At 40.8% G+C, this 27,024-nt stretch overlaps 2 protein-coding genes across 2 annotated transcripts; one reads left to right on the plus strand and one right to left on the minus strand.

The window, feature by feature from the left end:
* The first annotated feature begins 747 nt into the window (after window positions 1-747).
* On the plus strand, window positions 748-10,202 carry nrros (negative regulator of reactive oxygen species). The gene is made up of 3 exons (XM_074693627.1): window positions 748-880; window positions 5,176-5,290; window positions 7,441-10,202. Exons 2-3 carry the CDS (start codon window positions 5,189-5,191, stop codon window positions 9,379-9,381), a joined length of 2,043 nt encoding a protein of 680 aa, XP_074549728.1. The 5' UTR covers window positions 748-880; window positions 5,176-5,188; the 3' UTR covers window positions 9,382-10,202.
* Window positions 10,203-14,157: 3,955 nt separating this feature from the next.
* On the minus strand, window positions 14,158-25,140 carry sh3glb1a (SH3-domain GRB2-like endophilin B1a). The gene is made up of 9 exons (XM_074693896.1): window positions 24,942-25,140; window positions 24,426-24,567; window positions 23,402-23,530; window positions 21,370-21,503; window positions 19,693-19,785; window positions 17,323-17,412; window positions 16,811-16,911; window positions 16,350-16,587; window positions 14,158-15,144 (listed from the first exon to the last, which is right to left on the minus strand). Exons 1-9 carry the CDS (start codon window positions 25,002-25,004, stop codon window positions 15,037-15,039), a joined length of 1,098 nt encoding a protein of 365 aa, XP_074549997.1. The 5' UTR covers window positions 25,005-25,140; the 3' UTR covers window positions 14,158-15,036.
* Between the last annotated feature and the right edge of the window lie 1,884 nt (window positions 25,141-27,024).

A 27,024-nucleotide genomic window follows, 5' to 3' on the forward strand; every position in this document is an offset into this window, starting at 1 on the left:
TCCTGCTGCCACCTGGACTTTCATAACAGTCAGAAGTGAGAGCAGAAGATGATACCTATGAAATCAGGAAGGAATCACAAACAGATCAGGCTTTAAAGACAGCGCCATCACTTCCTGATTCCTTCAACCAGGCTGACTGCTGAAGGGACAGCAGAAATTTAAAGTCAGACATAGAACGGAGAGAAGGTCTGTAGGTACCAAAAGAAGCTCTGTGGACACAGAGCAGGGTTGCATGAATCAGAAAGTTTCGAAAGTTTCGAAACAATAAAGTAAGATGTTAAAAATTATCCTCAAGCATCATCTGATGTGTGATCCTCCAGTCCCTGTCTATCTTTTGGCGACACACCTTGACCCTCCATGCATTCATACCTACACACTGATATGTCTGCCTGTGTGTGTGTATATGTTTTACTTTTCACAGAACCAGCAGGAAGGGTGTGTGTGTGTTGAGTGGTTTCCTTTGCAGCAGGTCTTCTGATCACAGAGTGTGAATGTGTGAAGGGCGTGTGTTCTGCCTGGTTTTTGTGGTGTGACTTGTGTGAGTGTGTGTGTGTGTGTGTGTGTGTGTGTGTGTGTGTGTGTGTGTGTGTGTGTGTGTGTGTGTGTGTGTGTGTGTGTGTGTGTGTGTGTGTGTGTGTGTGTGTGTGTGTGTGCTGGAGGAGCTGCTCTCTCTCTTCCTGTGGCCCCGGGCCTGAGAACCTCTTTCTGATTGCAGCGTGTCCATGTGACTTGTTTCCGTTACTGCTGCAGCTTCCGTGAGCAGTCTTCAGACTCTTCAGCGTTTGAGAGCAGAACACCGCTCTGCAGCAGAGACTCAACCAGAGGTATGGTTGGAGGATCAACCGTCAGCGGCTTTAGAAATCCACACCTAACCACCAGAGTAAGTAAATTCAGTATGCACTGAGCTCCAGCAGCAGTCTGCTCTGAGACTAAGGCTGATTGAAGAAGTTATAAATAAGACTACGTGAGTGTGTTTGGTGTGTCAGGGAACAGACTTCTGATTATTTAACTTCCAAAGACCACTGAGTTGTATTTGAGAAACTGAAAGGGTTAAAGTTTCTGCTATAATTTCTGGTGCACTGAATCTTGAATTATTCAGACAGACTGCATATTTTAATGAAGATTTAGATCGATAACCTAATATCACATCATGCAAAAGAACAAAAGAAGCTAAATCGTTTCTTTATAAAGTTTTAAAGCCAAGTTTTTCACTCTACAGCTTTTTTTTAAATTGGCGTTAATACAACTTTTTGTTTTATTCTGGTTATTCTTACAGGTTTTTTTTTTTGCATACAGATCTATGTAATATAAATCCTGTTCCTGATGTCTCTTCTTTTGTTTCATATAACTTTTTTTTTTTTCTCACAAACTGTTTCACGTCCACTTACTCTGTGAAACTTCTCACTTCAGCGGCAGACTTGGCTCTAACAGCAGTAAAACAGCAGAAACTGATGGATATTGTCAAAGAGGACAGAAATAAGAGACAAGGTTAACATTTGCACACAAATTAAAACAGTTAGAGAGCATATCCTCATTGCTAAAGAAGAAGACTGAGTCTCTGAAGAGACGGACAACAGGCATTTAGTCACTTATATCACGCAGCAAGGTTAAAATTTTCTACATGTATTTATTTATTTTATGTTCATCTGTAAACCAGCAGTCATTTTTATTATCAGTTATTGATCCTGAGCTTGACTCACTGATACAGAAAGCTCCGTCCTAGTATTAAACATGTCAAACAACAGAGAGAACCCTTTATCTAGTTAGAATATTTTTGATAAAACATATTAATACTTACATAATTTGACTTTTTTAATGTTGCACATTTAACAACAGTTATTAACTCCTCTTTTATCAGTTTACTCACTTTTTAAAGTAGAGAAACAGCAGCTCAGCATCAAATGATCTTGCGTAAACTGAGCAGAGTATGAAAGCTGTTTCTCTGTGTCTGAACCTGTGAGTATGTTTGACGTTGAGATCTGATTTTGAGGTTTTAAAAGGTTAAAATGCAGATAACTGAGAAGCAGGACTACCAAAGCGTAAGTATGAAACTTGTGATCTGTGTTATAACAGAGCCCTCTGATTAATGACAGTGTTCCCGGTAAGGAGGCGGTAGTGCATCTCTGCAGTGTTTAATTGTCCGTAATGTCTCTTCTCTCTCTGTTAGGAAGAACTGATTCTAGTAAAAACAGGACAAAAACAGCTGAGGCCTCAGATTTTCAGTTTAATTGGGTGACATTAAGGACAGATCCTGATCCAGACAGATACCTCAGTTTTTAAACTGTTGGACACACTCAGCGCTGACCCTGTCTGATGTGGAGTGCGTGTTCTGTGTATAAACTGTGTTTTTGAGGGTTCAGTCTGAGAACAGAACTCACTGAGAAGAGATGAAGTCTGAGTGTAGAGGAGAGTCCCTGTGTGAGTCTGTTGAGGAGTTTAATACACTTAGCCAGAAAGACTCCAAACCCTTGAACTTTGCTCCCATGTCTCTGATAAACAGTGTGGTCCAAGGATTGATCCCTGAGGTCCTCCTCTGACTTCAATAAAGCATGACTTGACATTATATTCATACGTTCATATACTCAGGCAGCTGTGGAGTCTTACTCTGGCAAACTAAAGACATCACAACATTTATAAACAAAGAATATCTATAAGCTGCATCTCTTAGAGGAACAATAAAATCCCAAAATTCATTAACTGATACACAAAACACCAGCTACACAACACACACCATGACTTAAACCAAAAGTTAAAGAGACAACATACTCGAGAATATTTGATTTCACCCTTTTAACATAAACCATTCATCTGCCTATAATATTTTTTGCATTTAAATTAAGATATTTATGATCAAATTTGACTCCTGTTCTCAGTGATGTTTCTCGGCATTGTGTTTCCTCTTTTAAATACTTGAAATAATTCACATCTAGTTCAATAAATACACTCTGAGTTGTATAAACCTATTCATGACTGTTGTCATAAATATGCACACATCTTAGCAGCAGAAGTGAGACTGCTCTGTTCATCTGGACAAGTTTATAACTCTAAACACTAATATAAAATTAATTTATACCAACCTTAAAAAAACAAGGAAGCTATCTGAATTAGTCAAACTGAGCACATGCTACACACACCATCACAGAGTCTGCAGGTAAACAGATCAGGAAGCAGAGTGACTCCAACACTGGCAGAGCTGGCTCCTTCAGTTTAATGAGACACAGCCCACATACAACTGAGTCTCTTTTTACTTGATCAACATACTGAGATATCAAGCCATGTAACCAGATGATATCCGTCATCTGTCATCTGTGACTGTTTACATCCAGGTAGTAGAGCTTTAGAGCGCTACAGCAGCAGACAATAAACAGAGATACAGCTCCAGCTAGTGGAGAGAGGCTGCACTACAGCTTAGACATAATGACCCAATATGACCCACATTTCAGGCCAATAGGAATACAAGTTTGGGCAGCTAACCTAACTGTAAAGAGGGACTCCATTAACTAGTGCCTTTAGCTTATTGTTGTGGTCAAAACAGCTGATAAAAACAGAAAGTTGCCATGAGCGTGTTCTTGTGTTGTTTTTTTAAAAGTGTTTACTAAACAAAGAAACATGCATACTCTGCACTCTGCTGGTGTGACCTCAAGAACTAAATGCTATAGTGTGAATTACACTGATGAAAGTCTCCCTTATACAGCGTCACACTTTACACCAGAACAAATGGCAGTGTCTGTGGCTGACAGATGTTAAACATGATGACTGTTGTGTCAGGTTTGGCCACAGTCAATAACAAACAGCATAATAGCAATAAACAATTAATCTGACAGCTAAACCTCTGAACCTTTGGAGCCAAAACAATGACTTTAATGTTTGGCGTTGGAAATAAAGCTTTATATTGAAAAACTGGCAAAAAAAAGAAACACTTGCATTGAATATCGTGTATTATAAAGGTTATAGTGGCATCATATTAGGTAATGACATTGATAACATTTTGTTGAAGTTAAAACACCAACATGACATGTTTTATATTGTTTTATTTTAAAACATTTTTGCATTCTGATATTTTTGAATCCAAATCATATTTTGTCTATGTCTGTATTTTTTATCAATAAAAGTTCACAATTTCAATGATGTTTTTCTTTTTTGATCAGCCCACAAGGCCTCAAAAACATATTACATCAAAATATTTAGCAGCATTAATCTTCAGCCAAGTCACATCAGCAGGAGTAGGATTAGTATATCATTTGCAAACTATATTTAATCCATTCCACTTCTTGATAATAACAGACTGACTTGTGTTTTTGGGGCTCCAGGTGTCTAATGTTTTAGTGTCTCGTCAGTCCTTTGGGGTCCAGCCATAGACTGTTAATATTAAATACAGTCTATGGTCCAGCCGAGTGCAACATTATTCAAATAATGCAAATGCTAATCAAGCCCTCCTAAAAAGTGTGATCAAAAAAAGAAATACATCATGGAATTGTAAACTGTCATTGATAAATCAGAAACATCAAATAAACGAAATATGATTCGAATTCAATGTAATGTATAAATGTATATGCCATTATACTTTTTTTTTGTAATACACATTTTTCAATGCCAATGTTTTGTTTTTTTTAATTTTTTTTTTTAAGTTTCAGGATATATTTTTCAAAACCAAATTTTATTTTCAAAACCAAACATTAAAGTAGTTGTGTTTTGGCTCTATATGAACCCAGACACCTCTGTGTCTACAGTTAATAAAGTAAAGTAATTAGTTCAGCTTTAGGACCGTCAGGACGTGACCTGTTAGATAGCCGCTCTAAATAAGAACAATGATCTCACGTCATTCTCCATACTAAAGGAAAAACATCCTGATATGTTTTTAAAGAGGAGTTATGTTTTATTTTAGTATGTAGTTTTTGGTTTGGGTCGTTTTTAAGCTTTATTTACAGCAGGAACACACTGACCTGTGTGCTGGTGGATCAAAACACGTTGAGTAAGGAAACAAAATGAAGGATGATAGGAGTGTAAGCTTCTGAAAATGATTCTCTCTGATTCTTGCATTTTTTTTTTACTTCATGCTCATTTTTGACTTTTACTTACATTATTCATATTTGCACACAGAGGGTTGGGCTCAGTGTTGATCAGTCTGTAACACAACATCATGTCCCCTTTCTCTCAATCTCTTTCTTCTCTCAGTGAGGATGTTAAGATGCAGGTCCAGAGGTTCACACCCCTCCTGCTCTGCCTGTCACACCTGTGGAGTTTCCCGCACCTGGTCTCAGGTCATCCACAGCACGGCCCGTGTCAGCTGGTGAGACAACTCTCTTTGACTGTGACATGTTTTTAAATTAGACATGATGCTTTACTGTCTCATGGTCAGAGTTCATCCAGTTTAGATTAGATAAGATCAACTTAATTGTCCTTTGCAGGAAATTTGTCTTGGACAGTAGTACTACTGGTTAAACCCTGGAGACAAACTCAGAGTTCAACGTTACATCAGGTTTCCTCTGTTTTATACATCAGTAAAGAACTTATAATGTGTCACACTCACACACACACACACACACACACACACACACACACACACACACACACACACACACACACACACACACACACACACACACACACAAACACACACACACACGCATACACATCCGACATATGGTATGTCCTCATGTCTTTGTGGTGCACACACACACGCGTGTATCCTCACGTCTTTGTGGTGCAGCGTACTGTGTGCAGCATGCGGGGACATTTTGTGTGTTGTGATATTTCCCACTTTGCCTCATCAGGAAGCAGAAGAAGGAAGTGATGCCTTTATTAACAATATGTTTATCTAACTCACTATACAGATTTTTTAGTTTTAAGTTCTCAACTGAAAGTTCACCTGTAAAATCCAAGAGTCCAGAGTGTGGGGCCATGAGAGGTTTTTAAGTGGTCTTGAAAAAGTCTCTTCTAGATATATGTCTGATTGTAATCCACTCTTTAGAATGAGATTATCAGAGCCAATACTGCTGGCTACAGGTTATTTCAAAATGCTACTTTTTAGCTTCCTGAGGACTAGAGGACTAGATTGATTTATGGCACTAGATTGATTTATGGCACATCTTGGTCTTTATGACAACACCACCAGCCCGAGCTAAAAGCTAACACAGCCCAATTAAAAAAGATCCTGTGTTCTTTATAAAGAAAGTTGCCCACTAAATATCAATTAATCTTACAAAAGTAGATAGATTTGACCATAAATCAGTGTAATGAGGACAAAGAGGAACAAATTTAAACCAGGGGAACATACTTTAACATGTCATATCATACTGTAAAATATCCTAGTAAGCTTGCCTGACATGTTATGTGAAATAATGCTAGTTATATAACTTTATGTTTGGCTAATTTTAGCTGCAGTTAGAGAAAATCCCAAACCATCGGTCAGAGTGATGGTTCTAGTGTTAAAGAAAACTTTTTATTTCTTTCCAGCAAAGTGACAACATGCTGCCTCATATATGATGTCAGCTTACCTCAGAGCAGATGTCGACATCCTTGATCATTTTATTCATGTTGAGTTGATGTTGTGGTCTACTGCACAACTTTATCCAAAAAAGACACTTTTCTCGATTGATATGTGTCTTGGGAAAGGGTAAAAAAAAAATACATCACCCAGGCTCTAAGGATACCTTATGTCAGAGTTGCATGTACCCCATGTACACCCCTTGACTGTTTTAAACCTCGAATCTCATAAAAACAAACAAAAACTGACTTTATACAATGCATTTCAATCATTGCGTTGAGGGCTGGACTCGGCCGTAGGTCGTATCATCTCGTACACATCGTATCATATGGTAATATAACATACATAATGTACAAAATGTATATTAACATAGCATCATATCATAACATGTTTTCTCTCAACTTATCATTCCATAATGTTTGCTGTAATGTCCAATCATATCCTTTGGTATTGCGCTGTAAGACGTATCACTTCTTATAGTATCATAAGTATAGCATATAGTATTTTCATAAATTAATGTATTGGATTACACGGTATAGTGTCATATGGTATCCCATTGATTAATTCTGTATTGTAGTACATTGTCGTATTGTACTGGAGCATCCATTTTAAAAGACCCTCTTTAAACATAAAATCATCTTCCTAAAAACATGGGACTAACTTTGAACTGTATTAAGCTTTGAGGCATTTCAGTCCCAGGTGTCCCCTGTCTGACTCCTCAGCCTCTTCCTGGCCTATCTGACTCCAATTAGTACCACCATTGACTAAACTTTAAATAATCAGGTTTTACTACAGTTTAAAGACAAAAAAGGCCTTGTTAAAAAATACTATTTCCACCTAGAGTATATTTAGTAGAGCAGTTATAATGACTGTATGAAATCCTTATATAAATGAAGAAAAAAAAAACCTTCTCCTCTCTGTTTTCTGTTTGTGCTCACCTCTGTCCCCTGTAGATCCAAAGGTCAGCTCTGTGCAGCAGCAGGAGGCTCACCTCTGTACCTGGAGGACTTCCTGAGGACACAGAGGAGCTTCAGCTGAACTACAACCGCATCCAAACACTACAGGACGACTCTCTGCTCCTCTACCCTTCCTTACACACTCTGAGCTTAGCCTGCAACAGCCTGGAGAAACTGCACTCACACACTTTCCAACACTCCAAGCAGTTAGAAAACCTCAATGTAGCAAACAACCTGCTCCACTTGGGCTACCAGGAGAGCAGTGAAGCATTAAAGACTCTCCCCAGACTGCGAGCTCTGGATCTGTCCGTCAATCGGCTGGATGATGAGATGGCTGCTGTTCTTCTCAAGAACCTGACATCTCTGGAGTATCTGAACCTCTCTGGAAACCTTCTGCAGAGACTGGACGAGACCTCATTCCAAGATCTTCACCAGCTCAGAGAACTGGACCTGCAGAGAAACATCATGTTCGAGCTGGACGGAGCATTTGACAGTAATCCAAAACTGCAGCGGCTGAACCTGGCCTTCAACTACCTGCCCTGTCTGGTCGACTTCCACATGAGCCAGCTGGTTGTCCTCAACGCCAGCCACAACTTCATTGAGTGGTTCACCTCCAGACCGGACACTAATGTCACCTTCCAGCTGGAGACACTGGATCTGTCGGACAACAAACTGCTCTTCTTCCCCTTCCTGCCGGAGCAGAGCCGTCTGAAGAACCTTTACCTGTCCCACAACAGCCTGAGGTTCTACCAGCACCTGGTAGAAAACGACACGATCCTCAACTCCAACTCCACAGTTGAGTTTTACAACCTGAAGAAATACTCAAAGAGCAACGTGACAGCTCAGGTGTGGGAGGAAGACCTGCCAGGTGTCTCCTCTGTGGAGATCTTAGACCTGTCAGCCAATCAGGTGGAGTATCTCCCTCCAGGATTCATCCAGAACATGCCTTCACTGTCCAGACTGCGGATGAGCACCAACTGTCTACAGACGATAAACTTGACGTCAGAGCGTTTCTCTGGCAGCCTCTACGAGCTGGACGTCAGTAACAACAGACTGAGTCAGATTTCAGCAGATGAAGAGGCTCTGACTGCTCTCAGTAATCTGACCTTCTTTAACCTGAGCCTGAACGCTCTCGGCGAGTTACCCTGTGGGCTGTTCTCCTCTCTGAGTAGCCTCAGGTCGGTGGATCTGAGCTACAACAGCGTGGACATCTGCAGCTCAGAGAACTGCTCAGAGAACAGCTCAGCCTGCGTTCACTGGAGAGACGTGGCGTCGCTGCGTCAGCTCTACCTGAAGGGATGCAGCCTTTATAACATCCCAGAGTCTGCGTTCACTGGTCTCTCTTTGACTCATCTGGATCTGTCTGATAACCCTGGTCTCACTGGGAAAGGGTCCATACAGAGTCTCAGCAGGACGCTGCAGCATTTGGGTTTAGGAAACACACAAATACAAGACTTTGACTTCTCTAGTTTCCGAAGTCTGAAGTTTTTAAACATTTCAGAAAACTCCCTCACCCATCTCCCTCCCTCGCTCTCAGATCTGGACCTGAGAGTCCTGGATCTGAGGGACAACAAACTGTCCACCATCCCCCCAGCTCAGGCTAACACGTTAGCCCCCAGACTGCACACCATCCTCCTTACTGGAAACCCCTTTAACTGCTGCCAGACCGAGTGGTTCAGGACGTTTGAGACCATCAACGTGGTCAGACGCTCAGACATCCAGTGTCAGGACCTGTTCCTGAGGACTCACAGAGTCCAGTACCTGGATAGGTCTGTGTGTCTGGAGGAGGAGGGCGAGTCTAAACTGTGGCTCATTCTGCTCATCGTGCCAGTGTGTCTGTTTTTTCTGGGAGTTTCTGTCGTCTTCCTCCTCAGCTTCAGACCTGAGATCCTCCACAAGTCCATTAAGAAGAGGTGTCTGAAGCCCACCTCGTACTGAGACTGTGTGTATGTGGGTGGGTGGGTGGTGTGTGGTATGTACGTGTGTGTGTGTGTGTGGATGTGTAAACCAGGATTTAACAGCAGGGTTTGCATACTGTTCTCCTGTTATAGCGCGGTCAAACCCCAGACCCTGGTACCAATACCTGATGTAAAAATGTGGCTGTGTTGTTGTGGGACTTGGTGTGTGCATGTGAGAGTGTGTGTGTGAGTGTATGTGTGAACATGCAGAAGTTGTGTGATGCAAGCTGTTGCTATAAGCAGCAGAGGAAACGTGAAATTTCCTGTTTTGCTCAGATGTGCAGCAACTGCCCAGTTCTGTATCTGAGAGCAGGGTGAGAGGTTTCCTTCCCATGACTGAAGCTTGCATCAAACCCTGACATCCAGCTCAAACCGGACTCACTTCAGACCCACTGATATGAGCACTGTGATCTCCTCTGCAGCGCAGATCTCTGCAGAGATCAGGCCTCATGTTGACGCATGTTTGCAGAGATTCTCTGATAAGCTTCATAAAGCAGCGGTTAGCATCAGCATGGTAACGGCTGCTTTCTTCCACCTGTGAGAGTGTGTGTGTGTGTGTGTGTGTGTGGGTCTGTGCATGTGTGTGACAGCTGGTAGATCAGTGTGTATTTGTGCAGAGCATCAAGGCCTAACCAGAGAGTAACCAGAATACCACTGTGGTGATGCTCAGGGTCACGGTGGTTGGAACAGAAAAGAGAAACCGGAGTGGAGCGGAGCTGCAGCGACGTCCTTAAACACACACATTGAAACATGTCAGTGAAGATTCAACATCATGTCAACATGTTGGTGTTTAAAACAAAGAAACACTTCACCACAGACAGAGAATAAAAGTCTAATATCTATAAACCTGGTTTCTGTGTCAGATTCCTGCCACTCTTCATGTTAAAACCAAGCAGAGACAAAACTATCTGCAGATGTCAGATTTAAAGGTTTGAGGATATAAAATGACTGATTTCATTCAAAGTCAATCATATCTACGACACTTTGAGATGGTTTTACCAGACGCAGACTCCTGCCTGTCAGGAATAAAGTGCTGTTACTGACACAAACAGCTCAACATGTTGAGCAAGGATTGTGAAAGAAATTTTAATTTGAGGAAGACACTTTTCCCCCGCTTACAGATTGTTGACCAAGAGGAAATAAATTTGATTACTCAGCTATAAACGGTCCCGGGTTAGAGGCCGAGCAAAAAGCTGACTCTTAGGGTTATTCTCTTCAATCTGAGACATTTACTTAGAGATATATAAACATGTTAGGCTTTAACCAGAAATAAGATTCTTTATCAAACCAGAAACATCATGTTCATCCCTTTACAAAGACAGCTGACTCCTTTTATGGAAACTCTGATCTTAGCTCACAGAGCTCAGGAGCTGCTGCTGCTCTCACTGCCTCAAACAGAGGCTTAGTTTCTATTACTGGATCACTTTTAAGATTTTAACTGGCAGACTGAATGTTTCTGTGAGCCATTATGGCTTTGAAAAAGCAGCACTGCAGACACCAGAGAGCTGTTAAATCAGGGCTGAAGTATAAAATGTTGGAGGAACTAGCCAAAAGAACCAAAAGAGTGAAAACCAATTTCAGTCCAGTTTCTGATACACAGATATCTGGATCTGATTACGCTCTGCGAGATGACACTGCTGTGGTTTTTTAGACTTTCTAAAAACACACCTCAGAGCTTTTTATATGTGTATTTTTTACAGTTCAACGCACATGAAGAAAAGAGAAGTGAAATTCACTCTAAAGTTTATGGCGATGCATTCAACGTGACAGCAGGTGTGTGTGTTTGTGTGTGTGCTGAAGCTGAATCTGTTCACAGTCTAAATACAGCTTTAAAAATACGGACGGGGTCAACTGTTCAGTGTAGGCAAATATGTATCTTTGATAAACTGATAAACTCAGAGGAGCAGTATGGATGATGATTTTAGATCCAAACATACATGTGCGAGGGACTGAGCTTGGAGTTTGAAGCAGAAATGGCAGCATACGCATAAAAACCACCAGAGATAGAGCCATGTTGGAGCCTGATTTGTATCAATGACCCAAAATGTAATAACAGGTTGATAATTTGAAAGAAGTGCTGAGCCCAAAATGTGACAATAAAAACAGAAATGTGATGACTGACTGCAAAAAAACCCAAAACATTTTGGGCTCAGTATCTTGTTACATGTGTTTTTTGTTACATCTTGCTCTAACAAACTGTGTTAGCATCGCTGTGAGGCTCTTACACAAACATTAACATGTAGCTAAAGATTTTAGAAATGTAGAGGAACAACAGGTAGGTGAATATTATTGATTACAGGCAGCATCTAACCAGTAGTAACATATAATAAATACTGTTAGCATGTGACTGAGTGTATAAACTGTGTGTCTGCCAATGTTAGGGCGAATTTAAAGGCTAAACAAATAAACAAATCCTTAACACCAACAAAGAGGCCATGCCTTGAATCCCCCTTCTTTAATCCCACGTCTGCTGTAAACAGGTGAGTTATATACCATAAGCTGCACAGCTGTCATAAATCGAGAAAATATCATCTAAATAAAGTCAAGGTGAAAATATTACCTGTTTGCCTTTAAACATTCACTTTACACTGAAAACTTTGTGATGTTTAGAGGTTTTTTCTTTTATCTTTAGGTTTACAGAATATCATCCTGTTATCTGTAGACATACTCAGTTATCCTGACCTAGGAAACAATCAGTCAAGACCTCTGAAAACAACTTAAAATCCTCTGATTATAGATAAAAGTTAAATGTTTTAAAAAATGTCCGCTTTCTGAAAAAAAAAAAAAAAAGTTCCATCCTGTTTACCAAACACATCTAAATGTGCAAGTTTGTTGTGACAGTCACAACTTCATTCAACCCTATGCAGCAACAAATAAAAGATATATTAACAGCACAGAGATTTTTCTCGTTGCTGCAGGAAGACGGCATAGCAGATGTCAAGTGTCAACACAGAAAAGAATGTAAGTGCTGAAGAAGGCATGTTTCTGTTAATCTGAAGATTAATCTCATGCTGTCAGTCACAGAGACACAGAGAGGGTGTCAGGTCTCAGCATCGAGCACCTGCACACTGACTGAGTTCAGGTCTGCATAAACTTTCTCAAACTGTACAGATCCTCTTGTGAATGAAGATCAGGGTGCATGCTTTATTCCCTCATGTTATCTCTGATTCAAACTCCCTTGCTGAGCATGTAAACTCAGGTAATGGTCAGGTGTCAGAGGTCAAAGGTGAGCAGTTTAGGCTGTTGAAACGGTTTCTGGGTGTGTACTGAAGAACATGGTCCCATGCAGGCTGACACACAGGAAGCTGCAGCGTGTCTGTTTCAACACTCTACTTCCTCTTTAACCCTTCCCTCATGACGCTGTGGACGTGATGCAGTGCTTGGACAGGAAGTGCCTCGCATCAGAGGGTGCAGGTGTGACTGTGTGAGCGGTGTGTTAGAAGTGACATGAGGACAGAAAATGATGGTAGCTGAGGTGTGATACCTGATGAAGCGGAGGACACAGAGGATTGTCAGGTAACATGACTGTACAAGCAGAGAGTCCCAAACTCCTTCAGAATAAGAGCTCCATCAGGTCAGATCAGAGCAGTTGTTTTCTGGAGGTTTCCATGAACCCTTTACACTTTCAGAGACATCTCATTATATGCACTGACGTCAGAGTATCATATGCAGGAAAAAAAAAAAAAAAAGAGGAATTGGACTTTTAGTTTTACATGTGGATAAAAAAAAATCAACTCCTAATGTTGAAGATGGTGGTAAACTCTCAGTAATCCAGACCCCAAAGCTACAAAATAAGACCTTATTTTAGAGTTTTAATCCAAGTCAAGTGAAGGGTTTGGTAGTTTATCGACAGTGAGTTTACGAGGTTTGGAAGCGGCCGCGCAGACAATGGACCTGAACCGTATTTCTCGCGCCTGGGCGCGCGCCGGCGCTCCAGCAGCGCGTGCAGTGTAATTTGCTTGATAGATTACAATAGAAGCTAAGTGCGCTGCGCGGCGCGTGCGGTGGAATTTAGGGGTTGACTTGATAACTAGGCCTATGTCACTTGTTTTTATGTCACTTGTTTATTAATATCAGAGATATTAGCAAATGAGAGCTTTAACCTCCCCGTTGATATTTAGTTGTGCAGCTCAAACTGAGGATCTTATACAGATGGTTGATTTCATTTTCAGAGATCAGCCTTTATTCTCCTTTTGTAGCCTATGAGAACTGTGATAATCAGGTTGATTTGGTGCCTCTTTTTCGTAACACATTTTGATTTCAAATCCAACACTGTGTGAATTTCTTTACCAAAAACCTTTCAGCATGCTTGGATAATGATATACACATCCCCATTTACAACTGATCGTATTTATCATATCCTTTAAAATCTTGATCAGTGCAGTGGAAGCTTTTTTTTCACCCACACAGAAATATTCTCATTTTTGATATTGCAGCAAAAAATGAAAACAGCTTCTGATTTGGCTAAGATTCTTTTGTTAAAAGCAGAAAGAAGTCACATTACATGTAAATTCTACACAAAGATAAATAAAATCTTCACACCTGTGTTTGTGACAGGTGTGTCTGTGACGGGGAATCATAAATCCCATTTCTGATTCACATGATTTTTCTCTGTCTTGTTTCATTTTGCCACGTAATTCTTCAAACATCTGCATTTGCCAAGAAACTCTATCATCGATCATGTTGTGCCCTCTAGTGGTGAAAAAAGTGAAATATCAACATAGAACATGAAGAATGAGTCTCAGGGACACAGAGATGCTTTTTGACTTTAATGCATCATACTGTATATTTATTTTACAACAGTTTGCAAACAGTCACACAGACAAAAATAAGCAATGAAATTATAAAACTCATCTCCCACATTTTGCTACACTTACTTTATCTTTTAATGTTGAAATGCAGACTCAGGGGCAATCTGTCCAAAGAGATTAAATTTAAACATTTTGCTTTAAAGCCTTTTTTCTTCTTTTAACCACAGACTGTTTTTTTTAAGCATATGCTCATGTTTAACATCTGATGGTGTCTGCTGGTTTGATAAATTAAACTAAAATATCATGGCTTCAATCTAAAAGCAATTGAACACTGAGATAAAATACTGCTGTTTGGATCCAGAGGCACTTTTAGATGTTTCATTTTGAAAAATCATCAATAAAAAAACTGAAAAGCGTCAGAGTGAGGCTGAATAAAGCTGAGAGTATGATTCAAATGATTCTGTTTAAAAAGAAAAAACAGCTGCTTCTCTGTAAAACCAACAGCAGCTCTGCTTTATCAAAACATTATGAGCTAAGTCGTCGTTAAAGACGGTGAAAAAAACCCTCTCCTCAGCGCTCGCCGTCACAGAAATGTAAACAAGTGTCAGAGTTTACAAAAAGTTACAGTTTGGGAGACGTCTCGGCACAAAGGCAGGTTACATGGCATCAGACACAGAGGCAGGGAGCTGGGTTTAGAAATGTACTGCAGATACACGGGGTGGGGGGTTCCTGTCCACTCAGCTCTGACTCAGAGTCAAACTGAGGCCTGTCCCTGTAACAATATATAAATATGAGATCACACCAGGGACAGAGAGAGGGAGGGAGGAGGGGTGCTACTGGGGGGCTGGGGGAGGGGGGTGAGGGTGGAGGAGGAGCTGCATGTCTCAGTTGAGCAGCTCCAGGTAAGTGATGGGGACCTTTCCTTTCTGGGTTTCTCTCTGTCCCATCAGCCAGTCTGAGTCCATACCAGGAACACAGCTCACTGTGATCACCTGAGGACACACACACAACCACGCACAGTTAATACCCAGACACTTCTTCTTTTTAGTTACACATTTTGGGCTTTTACACCTTTTTATGTAGAGGACAGGACAGTGGACAGAGTGGGAACATGGGAGAGTGAGCAGGGGATTGCATGCAGGAGCTGGAGGGGGAATTACAGGACTGAAGTGGGATTATTTCATCACCCATGTACAGGTTAATGTTAACTTAGCTGTATGGATTTTAAACACAGAGATCAGGGCACACTGAAAACAGATTAGATGTAAGTGTCTACCAAGGTTATAATAGTTAACCAAAACAAAACTAAAAATGAAAACCAAAATTTAAAATACATTGTAGTTAACTCTAACTAATAAAAACTAGAAAAGAAAACAAAAACGATAAGTAAACTAAAACTGTATCTTGTGTTCACAAAACTAACTGAAACTAACTAAAATGACAGACAAAATGTCCTTTGTTATAGTTTTTTGACAATATTAATAGCCTTTAGGATTTAAATTAATCAGACTCATTTTCCCAACCAATTTTACGACAGTTTTCAGCAGTTGTCAGCGCCGTACGGCACCATCACAGTGACATACTGGGACGTGCTTGCTTACTGCACTGACTGGCTGTGCGCTGTGCTGTGACGAAACATAGAGAGCATCTGTAATAGTTTAATTTCATGTGAGTCTGACTTTATTGTTACAGAGTCCAAGTTTCTAATTATTAAAGCTCATATTTTATTGTTTTATATAATTTATGTTTTTATTATTTTTATTTTATTCATGTTAACATTATTTTATAAAATTTATGTTTATATTTTTTATACTAAGTTTATATTATTTTCTTGTGTTTAAGGCAGCAGCCAACATTTCAGTATCAGCATTGACTGAGCAGTGAGCACTATGTTGAACTGGAAAATATTTACTCTGACCTTTTTGAATCCTGCACCTGGTTAATAAGGTATGAAAAAACTAAAACTAAACTAAAACTAAACTAAAACTAAGTCTTGTTGCAAAAATTAAAACTAAATAAATACTAGATGCCCGCTCTAAAACTAATTAAAACTAAACTGTAATGGAAAAAAAATGTCAAAATTAACTAAAACTAAACTATAATGGCAAATCCAAACCTATTTTAACCTTTGGTGTCTACGTGAGTGAGAACAGAGGTGATCTGGAGTCAAAACAGACACAGGGTTTTGTTTGCTCACCTCATCAGCCAGCAGGGAGAGCTCGCTGCTGCTCGCTGCGTCGTAATCATACAGCACTCGAGCTTTGCGGCTGCCGTTGGACCTCCTCAGCTCGTTGAATCCTCCAGAGGTTCCTGTGGAGCTACCTCGACCCCCAGAGACGCTAGGCAGAGAGGCTGACACTGGGATGGTGGGGACAGAGATGCTGGCTCCGCCAGACACTGACGACTGGTTGTTGTTGGAGAAGGATGAGGGGAAACTTGAGGAAGAGAGAGAGCCAAGTTAGTACGACACCTCTGTGTTAGTCAGAGACACCTGACCTTTCTGTGACCTATAGGTCATTTCCTGTTTAGAAGTGTAAGAACAAATGTTTCCTCTGCTTCCTCAGAGAGCAGTGAGAACCTCAGCAGTCTGTCTTAAATAACAGCTGTTCTTTATATACATTAACTGTGAAGCTGATGAGGATCAGGGGAGGGTCTCACCTGCCCAGCTGTTTCTGAAGGTCCACCATGTACTGGTAACACTGAGCATAGTACGTCGTCTGAGCTTCCACAAAGTCGTTCAGACAGCGCAGGTGATGAGCCTTAAGGTGAACAGGACAACACAGAGATAATTAACTTTGCACATGCCAACATTCCATCAGGTTTGTTCAGAAACTGAGCAGAAAATGGCAAAAGAAACAAAATCAGCTCTTTTATTTATCAGGTTTGGACCGGTTTGAAACCTGTCAGCCCAGCACAGATTTTAGGTACAGGAAGTTACTGTGAAAACTTATAAACATCATAGAGAGAAGAACTGGAATTCTGTTGCAGTTTGGAGCGGAAAGACGAGGATGCTTCAGAGTTGCATTATGGGAAATGTAGGACTTTGTGTTATCAGAGCCTCCTCAGTGAGGATGCAACTTCGTCTGCAATACTGTCCTTCAAATAAAGCTCTGCATTAAAAAATAAATACATATAGATTATCAATAATTATCTCTGTGTGTGTGACATACATGTGTGCTGCTGACGCCCTCCAGCAGCAGCCTGGTGATCTCCGCCTGACGGTCAAACTCACTCTGGGTCATCCTCAACTCCTGCTCGGCCTGAGGACAGAGACAGAGAGCAGTTCAAACAGAGCATTTCATCACACAGAGTCGTCTTAAACTAAGGAGAATGAAATGTTTCTAATCAGAGACTGAACCACACTGAGTTAAGTTACTTTTCTTTTCTAACCTTGACAGAAGGGGGACCTAGCAAATAGCTCCCATGAAGCTAATTGTCCTGTAGCAGGTATTTCTGAAGTTTGACACACTTTGGTTCAACAATCATATGATGTTTAAAGTGAAAGTTAACACACCATAAAAAGTGAAAGATGTGAACAGGATGCAGACTAAAGCACACACTTATTTGTGTGTGTGTGACACAGAGAGCAGAGAAAGGACACACTCTGAACATGTGACTGTGATGTTTGTGTCCTGATGGAAATGTTTCCTGTTCCTCACATCGAGCCAAACTTTTCAGACTGAGAGCTGGGGAACAATGGCTGCGGCACAACAGTAAACAAAATGGATAAACAAACTGATGAGATGGACAGAGAGGGACACTTCCTTCATAACCACAGACACATACATACACACAGACACATACACACAGACACAGGAGAAATAGAAAGGTGCAGATCACACAGGATTTTGATTTCATTCGTCCTGAAGATTTCCATGAGGCACCACAACAGCTGCTGACACCACACTACCAGGACACTGTGTGATGTGTGTATAATCCAAAGATGGCCGCTCCAACATTCCACTCACCTCTGTCACTTCCTCCGCTCACATCTGCTGCTTTGTGTTTTAAAAACAGTGACACACAAGTTAGAGCTACAGCTGCTGCTTGAGCAGAGAACACACAACAGACGTACACTGACAGAGAGTGTGGGTGGGTGGCTGTTTATGTGTGTTTGTAAGGGAGAGACTTAACATGAACAAATCTCTGTTGAAGGTGGGGAAGGAGGTGGGGAAGCTGGTAGCTGTCATAGTACAGAGAGACACACAGAGCTGTGATTAAAAAATAAAGCTGTTAAAACATCCAAATACTGACTGCTTAACTCCTCCTAAGTCTAAACACGAGTGCTTTATTCAAAATAAGTGTGAACTTATTTTCCTTTGAATTATAAAGACACTGAAACTTACTAAACCTTTTAGCTATCATGTTTCTTTTCAAGTGTCTGACCTAAATAAGAACACTTTACTTGGCAGTCAGGAGACATGAAATAAATAAAACATGCTCACGTTCCTGAACCATAGACCCATCAACAGCAGAACCACAGACACAAAGACTTCTGCAGGTCTCTGACATTGAGGCTGGAAACTGTCATCAGTCTTGTTTCTGATGCTCTTAAAGAGGCTTCAGTGTCAGTCCAGTCAGTTTTATAACCAGATAAAAAAAAAACTTCACCTCACAGGAGCTTTAAATAGATTAAATCACTGTTGATGCTCTAAACACAGACTCAGATTCTGCGTCACTGCTGATTCTTAAGTTTGTGAGCAGCTTTGAGTCCATATCTGATGGATGTTCATCCTGACACACCGATGGATGAGATGAGCAGAGGGATTCACACATCTCCTCCTCTCTACTGAGAACTTAAGGACGTGATTATTATAAGAGTCAGACTGTTTCACTTCTCCTAAGTACTAAACTTAGAATTCATTTTAACAGCAATTCTGTTTTCGTTTGACTCTCTGAGCTGCTTGTTTAAATGAATTAAGTCATCACAGTGTTCATCACGGCTTTAAACTTTTTACACTATACCCAGATGAGACAGTTAGCTCCTATATATCAAACGTCCTGAATGCTCTAAGAACTGTAATGATCCTACACAAACTGAGTTTAGGTTCAGACCCAAAACATCGAGGGAAGGAGGGAAAAAGTTCAGAATTCAAAACAAAAGCTATCGACAGCAGCTTCATAGAAAAGGGAAGTGTGAACTTCCCATCCCTAGTCATCATGTGAGTGTGTGAGTCACAGGAGATAAAATGGTCAGCTTCATGTTGTGTAACTTAGTATGTGTGTGTGTGTGTGTGTGTGTGTGTGTGTGTGTGTGTGTGTGTGTGTGTGTGTGTGTGTGTGTGTGTGTGTGTGTGTGTGTGTGTGTGTGTGTGTGTGTGTCAGTCATGATGGCATGAGAGGGAGACAGGGATACGCCCTGACAAGTTGACAGGAAGCTGCAGTCATTTCAGAAAAAAACATTTGTTTTTATTATTCAGCTTTAAAATAACCCAGAAACATCCCCACACATCAAATATGAACTCTGTGTGTGTGTGTGTGTGTGTGTGTGTGTGTGTGTGTGTGTGTGTGTGTGTGTGTGTGTGTGTATTTTAACTTACTGCAGCTCTGGCGTCAGCCATACGTGCTTTTTTTAGACGAGTTTTGGCAGCATCCAGGTCCAGACGCTTGACCTGCAGCAGCTTTCGTTCCTTCTGAACACAGAAACATAAACAGAGAGAAAGATCAGCTGATGGGAGGATTTACTGTGATGGAGGGTTTATAGAGGAACCATGTGTTTGTGTTTAATGATGCATGTAAAATCATCTCCATAAACAGACACTTACTCATCAGCATCACAGTGTGATATTAATCAATTATCAGTGATCAGGTCTATGATCAGCCTAAATCTGGGTCTTGTGTTGTGTTGACCCCTCTGGATGAAACCAGTACTTTTTGTCTGGAGAGAAGACTACATTTCCCATGAGCATTGTCACCTCCTGTGGTAAAAATACGGCTTTTGCAACAGTCATTACGTTTACATGCAAACAGCAGTCACAGCTCGAACATTAAGTCACAGCAGGGGATCTAGTCTTGTCCGTGTCAACATGCAGGAAAGAGAAATGGACTTCTGGCCGACAACGTCTCACTCCACTTTGATAGGTGGCGCTGTGCCTTTTTTGACAAGCAAAGCTGTGGGTGTATCAAACTAGTTTCAGTTTACCTGAAGATGAAGCAACATTCTAAAGACAACGGCTAAGACAGAAGCAGCTGTAGCTCTTTGTGTTTCTATGTAAATATGAGCAATAGTGTGTTCTCTTCAGGCTGAACACTGAGACCTGCCGAGTCCTGTCAAATCCAACCCAACCATAGCCCGACAGCAATCACATTATCCAGGTGTGTCAACTGAGCTATGCTTAGTCCGGCTAATCTGTTTCCATGCATTTCAATAGTCTGATCTTGCTCAGACTGAGCTCACAGACTGATTTCTGAAGCAGCAGGTAAACGTACTAAGTGTGTATTTGTTGCAGAAGAAAATGTTGTAAACAGACTTTAAACAGGTCTTTTTGAGGTCATTTAGTAAGTAGTAAGTGAGTTGTTGATAAAGAGAGGTGTGACTGCTTTGCTTTAATGGTGTTACAAGAAACTGCAGGACAACAGTCATCAGGAAGCACATTATTAATAATTATTACTTAAGAATGAACTGTAATTTGAAACAGCTAGGATAAGAAAAATGATGTAATGCGTGTTAAAATATCCTACATGAACCAAAGCTAGCCCACCATGTTTATTTAGGATTAAAGCAGATGCACAATAATCTGTGTCTGAGTGGTTTCCTTTTGTTGATCTAGGACCTGAACCGGAGTCTGAGCATAGTCAGAATAAAACAGTAGTTAACTTTGACACAAAAATTTAGTATATTGGTGAGTTTGAGAAACTGGATTTTTGATTTTGAATGACATCAAAAAATAATGAGGTCACCTAAAAGATGGAGACCCTGCACCATAAACCAATGAGACCACACACAAGAGACACTGGAGCTCATGCTTGTGAGAAATCCTGTGATGAGATTATTTGGACCAGTTTCTGTGTTTCCTTTTAACAGTCCAGTTTTGAAACCATTATCAGCACCTTAAACTGAACTGAGGACAGAGACTAAATGATTCTGATCTCCAGATTTTAAAACGACAGGCCTCACTCATGTAGACCCCTCCCACACTCTCTGGGATCAAAGCTACACATCATTAACATTAAGAGCTCTAGCATAGTCTTGGTAATGACGCAATGGTCTGACTCACCTGGATGGTTTTGAAGTCTCCTTCTAGAAAGTTCCTTAAAGGTGTGAGGAAGTTGATGGCAGCACTTTGGATCAGCTCTCTCTCTGCCCCTCCAATCTGTTTCTGCGTCTCTCCACATTTGGTCAAAGCATTTCCTGTGAAGAGCACAAACACAGCATGAGCTTCAAAGAGCTCAGACTGTAGTGACCTTAAAGACCGTTCATAGATCTAAAAATGCAGGTTGGAAAAACTGTTTCAGGACCTGGAAAGATCAGGGAGGTGGAGATGTTTTTATGAGCTACTGCAGCACCATCACAAACTCACACTTTCAGCTCTGAACCCACAGTGGACAAACTGTAGAAATACATGAACACAGCAAACTGATACACTGCGCCCCCTTGACCCAGATCTTCATGATCTGTCTGAAATAGCATTAGCTTTTTATGTTTTTACCTGTCGTGGAGCCTGAAGTTGAACTTTAGGGTCTCTGTGTCAGAACGAGATTAAACACAATCATCGAACATTGAATACTCTGGCCAGAAACACACTCGGTCATGCTTTGCAGCCTCACTTTCTCCGGATGTTTCCTGCTCAATGCAGTGTGTCTGTGTGAGGCTGATGTGTGAACACAGCAGGTTTTAGCATGTCCACACTGAGAGAGAGCGAGAGAGAGCGAACAAGTGTGTGTGTGTGTGTGTGTGTGTGTGTGTGTGTGTGTGTGTGTGTGTGTGTGTGTGTGTGTGTGTGTGTGTGTGTGTGTGTGTGTGTGGTGATGATTCAGTTTGTTTTGTTTCTGCAGCTGTATCTGTGTTGTGGAAACATCTTTATATACATAATGTGGTAATATAAACAGTAAATCACTGTTATGAACTGTTTCTGTGTTTGCATCACAGAAAACTCTAACTGTGAGCAAACTGATATTTTATGCTCCTGAGTCTGAAAACCTGCTGCTGTGAGGTGAGTGGGTGAACAACAAGTCTCTGAAAATATTGGGGCCTGAGTGTCCTGAAATTACCTGGGCAGAGTGTCTGTAGCGTACGGGTGGGTGTGAACAGGGGACAAACACACGGTTATCAGGTAAACTCCAGAGGAGTCAGAAAACATTCACTCTCACATGAGGAGCTAAAAGCTTTCAAACATTTGAATTTTCACCTACAGTGACAGGAAACAGCTGCAGGTTATATATTGAAGAATAAATATGTTAATTGAAAAAGGTATATTTGATTATTAAACAAATTGACATTTTTTACCACATAAACACAAAAAAGTACCAAAATCTGGTACCTTTTGGTACCCATACTGATTACCAGGTACCGAGTATCAGTACCGTATCGTTTCAAATGTGAAAGGTACCCATTCCTAGTGTTATTGGACCTGAGTCTGAGAGGAACCAACAAACTATCCTGACCAACGGTCTTCATCCGAACACTGACTTTACTTAGTCTTGTTTTTAGGGCTTCACCATCTGAAGGCATTTATTTTTTCTTTATTTGTTTTCACTGTACCAGTGCACTACCTCCTCCTCCTCTCGGGAGGACTGTTCACTGCAGGCTGATGAATAAATCTGTTTTTAAATTCAGGTGGACAACAAATTCAGCTCACAGCTCAAAATCTCAGTGGGCAGGGTCTAAGGTGTGAACAGCAAGAAAAATGTAATAATCTGTAGTTCCATTTAAACTGTCATTATGGAAGATATCAATGTTTTTCTGTTTTTCCAAAAAGGACACCTAAACTGTGACCTCAGACCTCTGTCTTGTCTGATGCAGGTTAGGGGGGCTGGGATTGGACAGCAGCTGATGATTGAGTGCTGGCTGACATTGGATGGTTGTTTGACCATGTGTAAGAGGTTTAATGTCCATTTAGCTAACTGCTCTCACAAAATATGAAGTACTTTAATTGAACTGGAGTCTTGCCATGTATGTCATAAAGGACTGATGTAGGGGTAACAGTGCTTGTCAAACCGTAAACTCCCTGATAAACTGCAGACAGAGTATTTCAGTGTGCTGAACGTTCATTCATGTGTTAGTATTTCATGCCACAAGGTTTCACTCACCGTATGCAGTCCCAGGTCCAAAGTCGTTCCCTGACTCAATCATGGACTGTCCCAGCAGCTCATGGTTGTTCATCCGCGTAGGGGCTTTTTTCTCCAGCTTCTCATACACAAACTCTTCTAACCGGACGTCTGCAGATTAATCCAACAAGAAAACTCAATTACAGTGTCATAAGACTCCAGAGATGGAGCCGAACACAGGACAGACATTTATGAACGAGAAGCTTTCATTGGATGATGAGCGAAATCAAACCCTCACTTTATTTAATCAGTTTCATGTTACCTCATCACATGATGGAAAATTACAGGCAGCATATCTGAGGTATGCTGAACAGATCCACTCTACCATCTCTAACACTGTTTCAAAGAGTGTACACAGCTGTGTGTGTGTGTGTGTGTGTGTGTGTGTGTGTGTGTATGTAAAAGCACTCTGGCATCATGGTGTGAGCTGAGGAGGACACACAGCTGAGCTTACAGAGTTCACAGACATCCAACAGACTGACGAGTGTCTAACAACAGATCACAGATACTCAATAGTGAAGCTGTGAGATAACATCTCAAAAAGGCCTGCAGGTTGATCACCATGAAAAGGAATTTACTAATGTAGTTAAGTGCCGTTTTAATCATAATAATTTGCAGATGAATGAAGTAAATTAAGAGACATTAAGCTAACAGGCCTTTAATGTGGTTTAGTAATAACTTAGGGTGGGTTCAGTGTCAGTCAACAGACACAGACAGGCAGCGCTGAGGAAACTGAAGAACACATTCAACATCCTGATGTATTGTGTTACTGTGAGCGAGGTTATTCCCTGCAATTTTCGACAGAATTAAAGGAAACTGAACATATAACATGGCATAATGTGTTTGAGAGTAAATGTAAGCATTTTCGGCTGTGTGATCTGTGATTATTTATCCTTGCTCCATCCAAAGCAAAGCCCTACTTTTTCCAAATTCAACAGTTCCAGACACTGTTTTCATCTGACTCTGTCTTTCTGTCATACTCTCCTGCTCAGGTGTGTTGTCTTACTCGGGTTGGGCTGTAGTAACACCTCTGTCTGCTTCATCACTCTCTCCGTCCATTGCTTCGTGTTCTCTGCTCGGATCAGGAGGTTTTCCAGGTGAGCATCCAACTCTGTCTTCTCAGCCTGACCCAGTTTCTCCTCTGTGAACTGAAAGTCAGACATTAGATCATAAACTCTGTTAGCTGGAGGATACGAGGTGTTAAATGGTGCTGATGTGTCATAAAGGCGTGTTTGATGGAAGCTGTCCGTTGGCTAAATGGGCGGAAGGTTTGATGTGCCCGAGGCCTGCTTTAAAGAATATTTTACTCTCATTTTATCATTTCATGACTTTGATGAAGACTAATCTGTTATGGTATATACTTGAAACTACTCCTGAAACGCGATCTATTGATGATACTGAACTTTCTCTTTGATGCTAATTAGCAAGCTAACGCTACAAATATGAGTACCGTATGTGTTTAGCACAGGAGCTAATAGCTAGTAGCAACAAGCCCACCAACGAGCTAAACGGTTATATTTACCTGCACAGCGCGGCTCAAGAAAGTACCGGCGTCCGCGGCTAACCGTTTCACGTTAAAATCCATGTCACGGCGGGGAGTATTAACTCTTTAAACTACGGCTAACTCTCCTCTCGGTCACTCTGCCATCACTGCGGAAAATGTCATAGAAGCAACTTTTTTCTAGTCGGAGTTCCACCCAGCTGTTGATTCTACCGAAGAGAGCAAACATGGACAAGAGCGTTCACTCTACCCGACTCCTGTGGCTGGGACGACATTATGCGCATGCGCGGAGAAAGATGAGAGGCGCACCGGTTTTAACTGAAGCTATAATTTTGTTGACTTAACCCATGTTCATCACTGGTGTTTACACTTCAAGTGTAAAGACAATCTGTAAGACACCGCACAAACCATGGTCTCATAGAGCTTTGGTACTCGTGCTTTACTTGTCAGCGAGGCCTGAGAAATTTGACCACCTCTTATGGTACTAGTTTATTCCTCTGATGTGATTTTTTTGGTGATTGTTTTTGCCCGTCTTTTTTTTTTTTTTTTTTTTTAAGAGTTCCATGGAAGGATTAATACATTTGTTGTATTTAACACATAAAAATGATTGTTTCCTGATTGTTTTTGTCCGTCTTTTTTTTTTATTATTATTTTTTTTCTTAAGAGTTCCATGGAAGGATTAATACATTTGTTGTATTTAACATTGTGCTCTGGTGGTGGAGTAATTTTTTTTTTTAGCTCTTGTAGCACAGAAAGTTTATGAAGTCCATACCAGTAAACACAGTATGAATATCTCTCACCTGGATTAAAAAGTGAGACATTTTTCTGGGATTGCATTAAAATCTTCTTTTTCCCTATCTTTGAGGACCCATGAAGTGAAGTTAAAGGGAATATTAACTCCTGCAGCAACATAGATTAAATTTAAAACATAAAATAAATATAAAGCTGATGAAATAATCCAGTTGGAAAGCCATGCATGACAAAGCTTCCGCCTATTTGGGTGGAGAATGTTTAAAACCAGGATGGCACCAGTTTTTGTTTAATTTTTATTTTTTATTTATTTTTTTTTTGCAAAACATTTTGCAAACATTTGGAAAACAAAACAAAACAAAATCAAAGATAACTTACCTGTAGTGAATATTTGGTGCAAACTAAATTAAAAAAGATTTATCTTGTGTTGCTTCTCAAAACAGGAGAAGAGGGAGCGGATAAGTGCCATCCGTCTGCTGACATTTTGCTGAAACAGCAGACGTCAATCCAAATTTAAAGCTCTGCAATGTTAGTGAACATATATTACTAACAGGCATGCTGTCTAACTTTTATTCTACCTTTAATTCAACCTCCATCTGTAGAGTATTGTGTGGCATCTGCAAGTCATCTGCTAGAGTAAAATCAGTCAGCTAAAATCTTTTATATTCAAACTTTGCATAGCTGTGTCTTGTCTTGCATTAAACACCGTCATTTTTTGAAATTCTGTGAGCTAATGAGTCTTGACACAGTGGGATAATATTCCTGCATCATTATCTCTTAAGCAATCGTCTCCAGTTTCTCAGAAACCCTTTGAGGAGGAAGACTTTGGCAGGTTCAGTAAAAATAAAAACAGTGGTGAGGTCTGGATGTGATTATGGGACAGACGCTGCTACCTGCTGCGTGGGAGGAAGTCAGGAAGAGAGAGGAGTCAAACAGCTTCCCCTTCAAGAGGAGCAACACCGCCCATCAGCACCCAACATTTTAACACAGCTCTGTCTTCATCCACCTCTTTGTTCTTCTGTTGTTCAAAACAGTGTTTTTCTCATCACACACTTACAGCAGTTTGTCTTTCCTCTGCCAGGATGACATGTAATCCCTAAGTTTGCATCTTGATTTACAGAGTCCACCTTGAAATGATTTAAACAAGCCTAAACTATTTATCATTTGTCAACCAGTTTAAGCTGTAAAACAGAAGAGGGCCTGCAGCAGCCCACACGCTGCATTCTTCACAACCACACTGTGTCAGAGATATCGCAGCCTGGCTTCGCTCTCTGCTCAGCTCTCTCTGAGCTGCTTTAAAAAGGACAATATGGAAGTCAGCACTTTTACAGAGAGGAGCTCCTCAGAGGGAGGA

This window comes from Halichoeres trimaculatus, unplaced genomic scaffold (assembly GCF_033239565.1).
Source record: "Halichoeres trimaculatus isolate MK-OKI-2021-1 unplaced genomic scaffold, fHalTri1.1 fHalTri1_scaffold_18, whole genome shotgun sequence".
Lineage (NCBI taxonomy): Eukaryota > Metazoa > Chordata > Actinopteri > Labriformes > Labridae > Halichoeres > Halichoeres trimaculatus.

Excerpts from the sequence above, each read along its gene's own strand:
- nrros (XM_074693627.1), top strand. The coding sequence starts at position 5,189 with ATGCAGGTCCAGAGGTTCACACCCCTCCTGCTCTGCCTGTCACACCTG. Across the intron at positions 5,291-7,440 it reads AGCACGGCCCGTGTCAGCTG|ATCCAAAGGTCAGCTCTGTG; the intron begins GTGAGACAACTC and ends TGTCCCCTGTAG.
- sh3glb1a (XM_074693896.1), bottom strand. The coding sequence starts at position 25,004 with ATGGATTTTAACGTGAAACGGTTAGCCGCGGACGCCGGTACTTTCTTG. Across the intron at positions 16,588-16,810 it reads CTTCAGAAACAGCTGGGCAG|TTTCCCCTCATCCTTCTCCA; the intron begins GTGAGACCCTCC and ends CTCTTCCTCAAG. Across the intron at positions 15,145-16,349 it reads TCTCCCTGCTGGCTGATGAG|GTGATCACAGTGAGCTGTGT; the intron begins GTGAGCAAACAA and ends GTGTGTCCTCAG.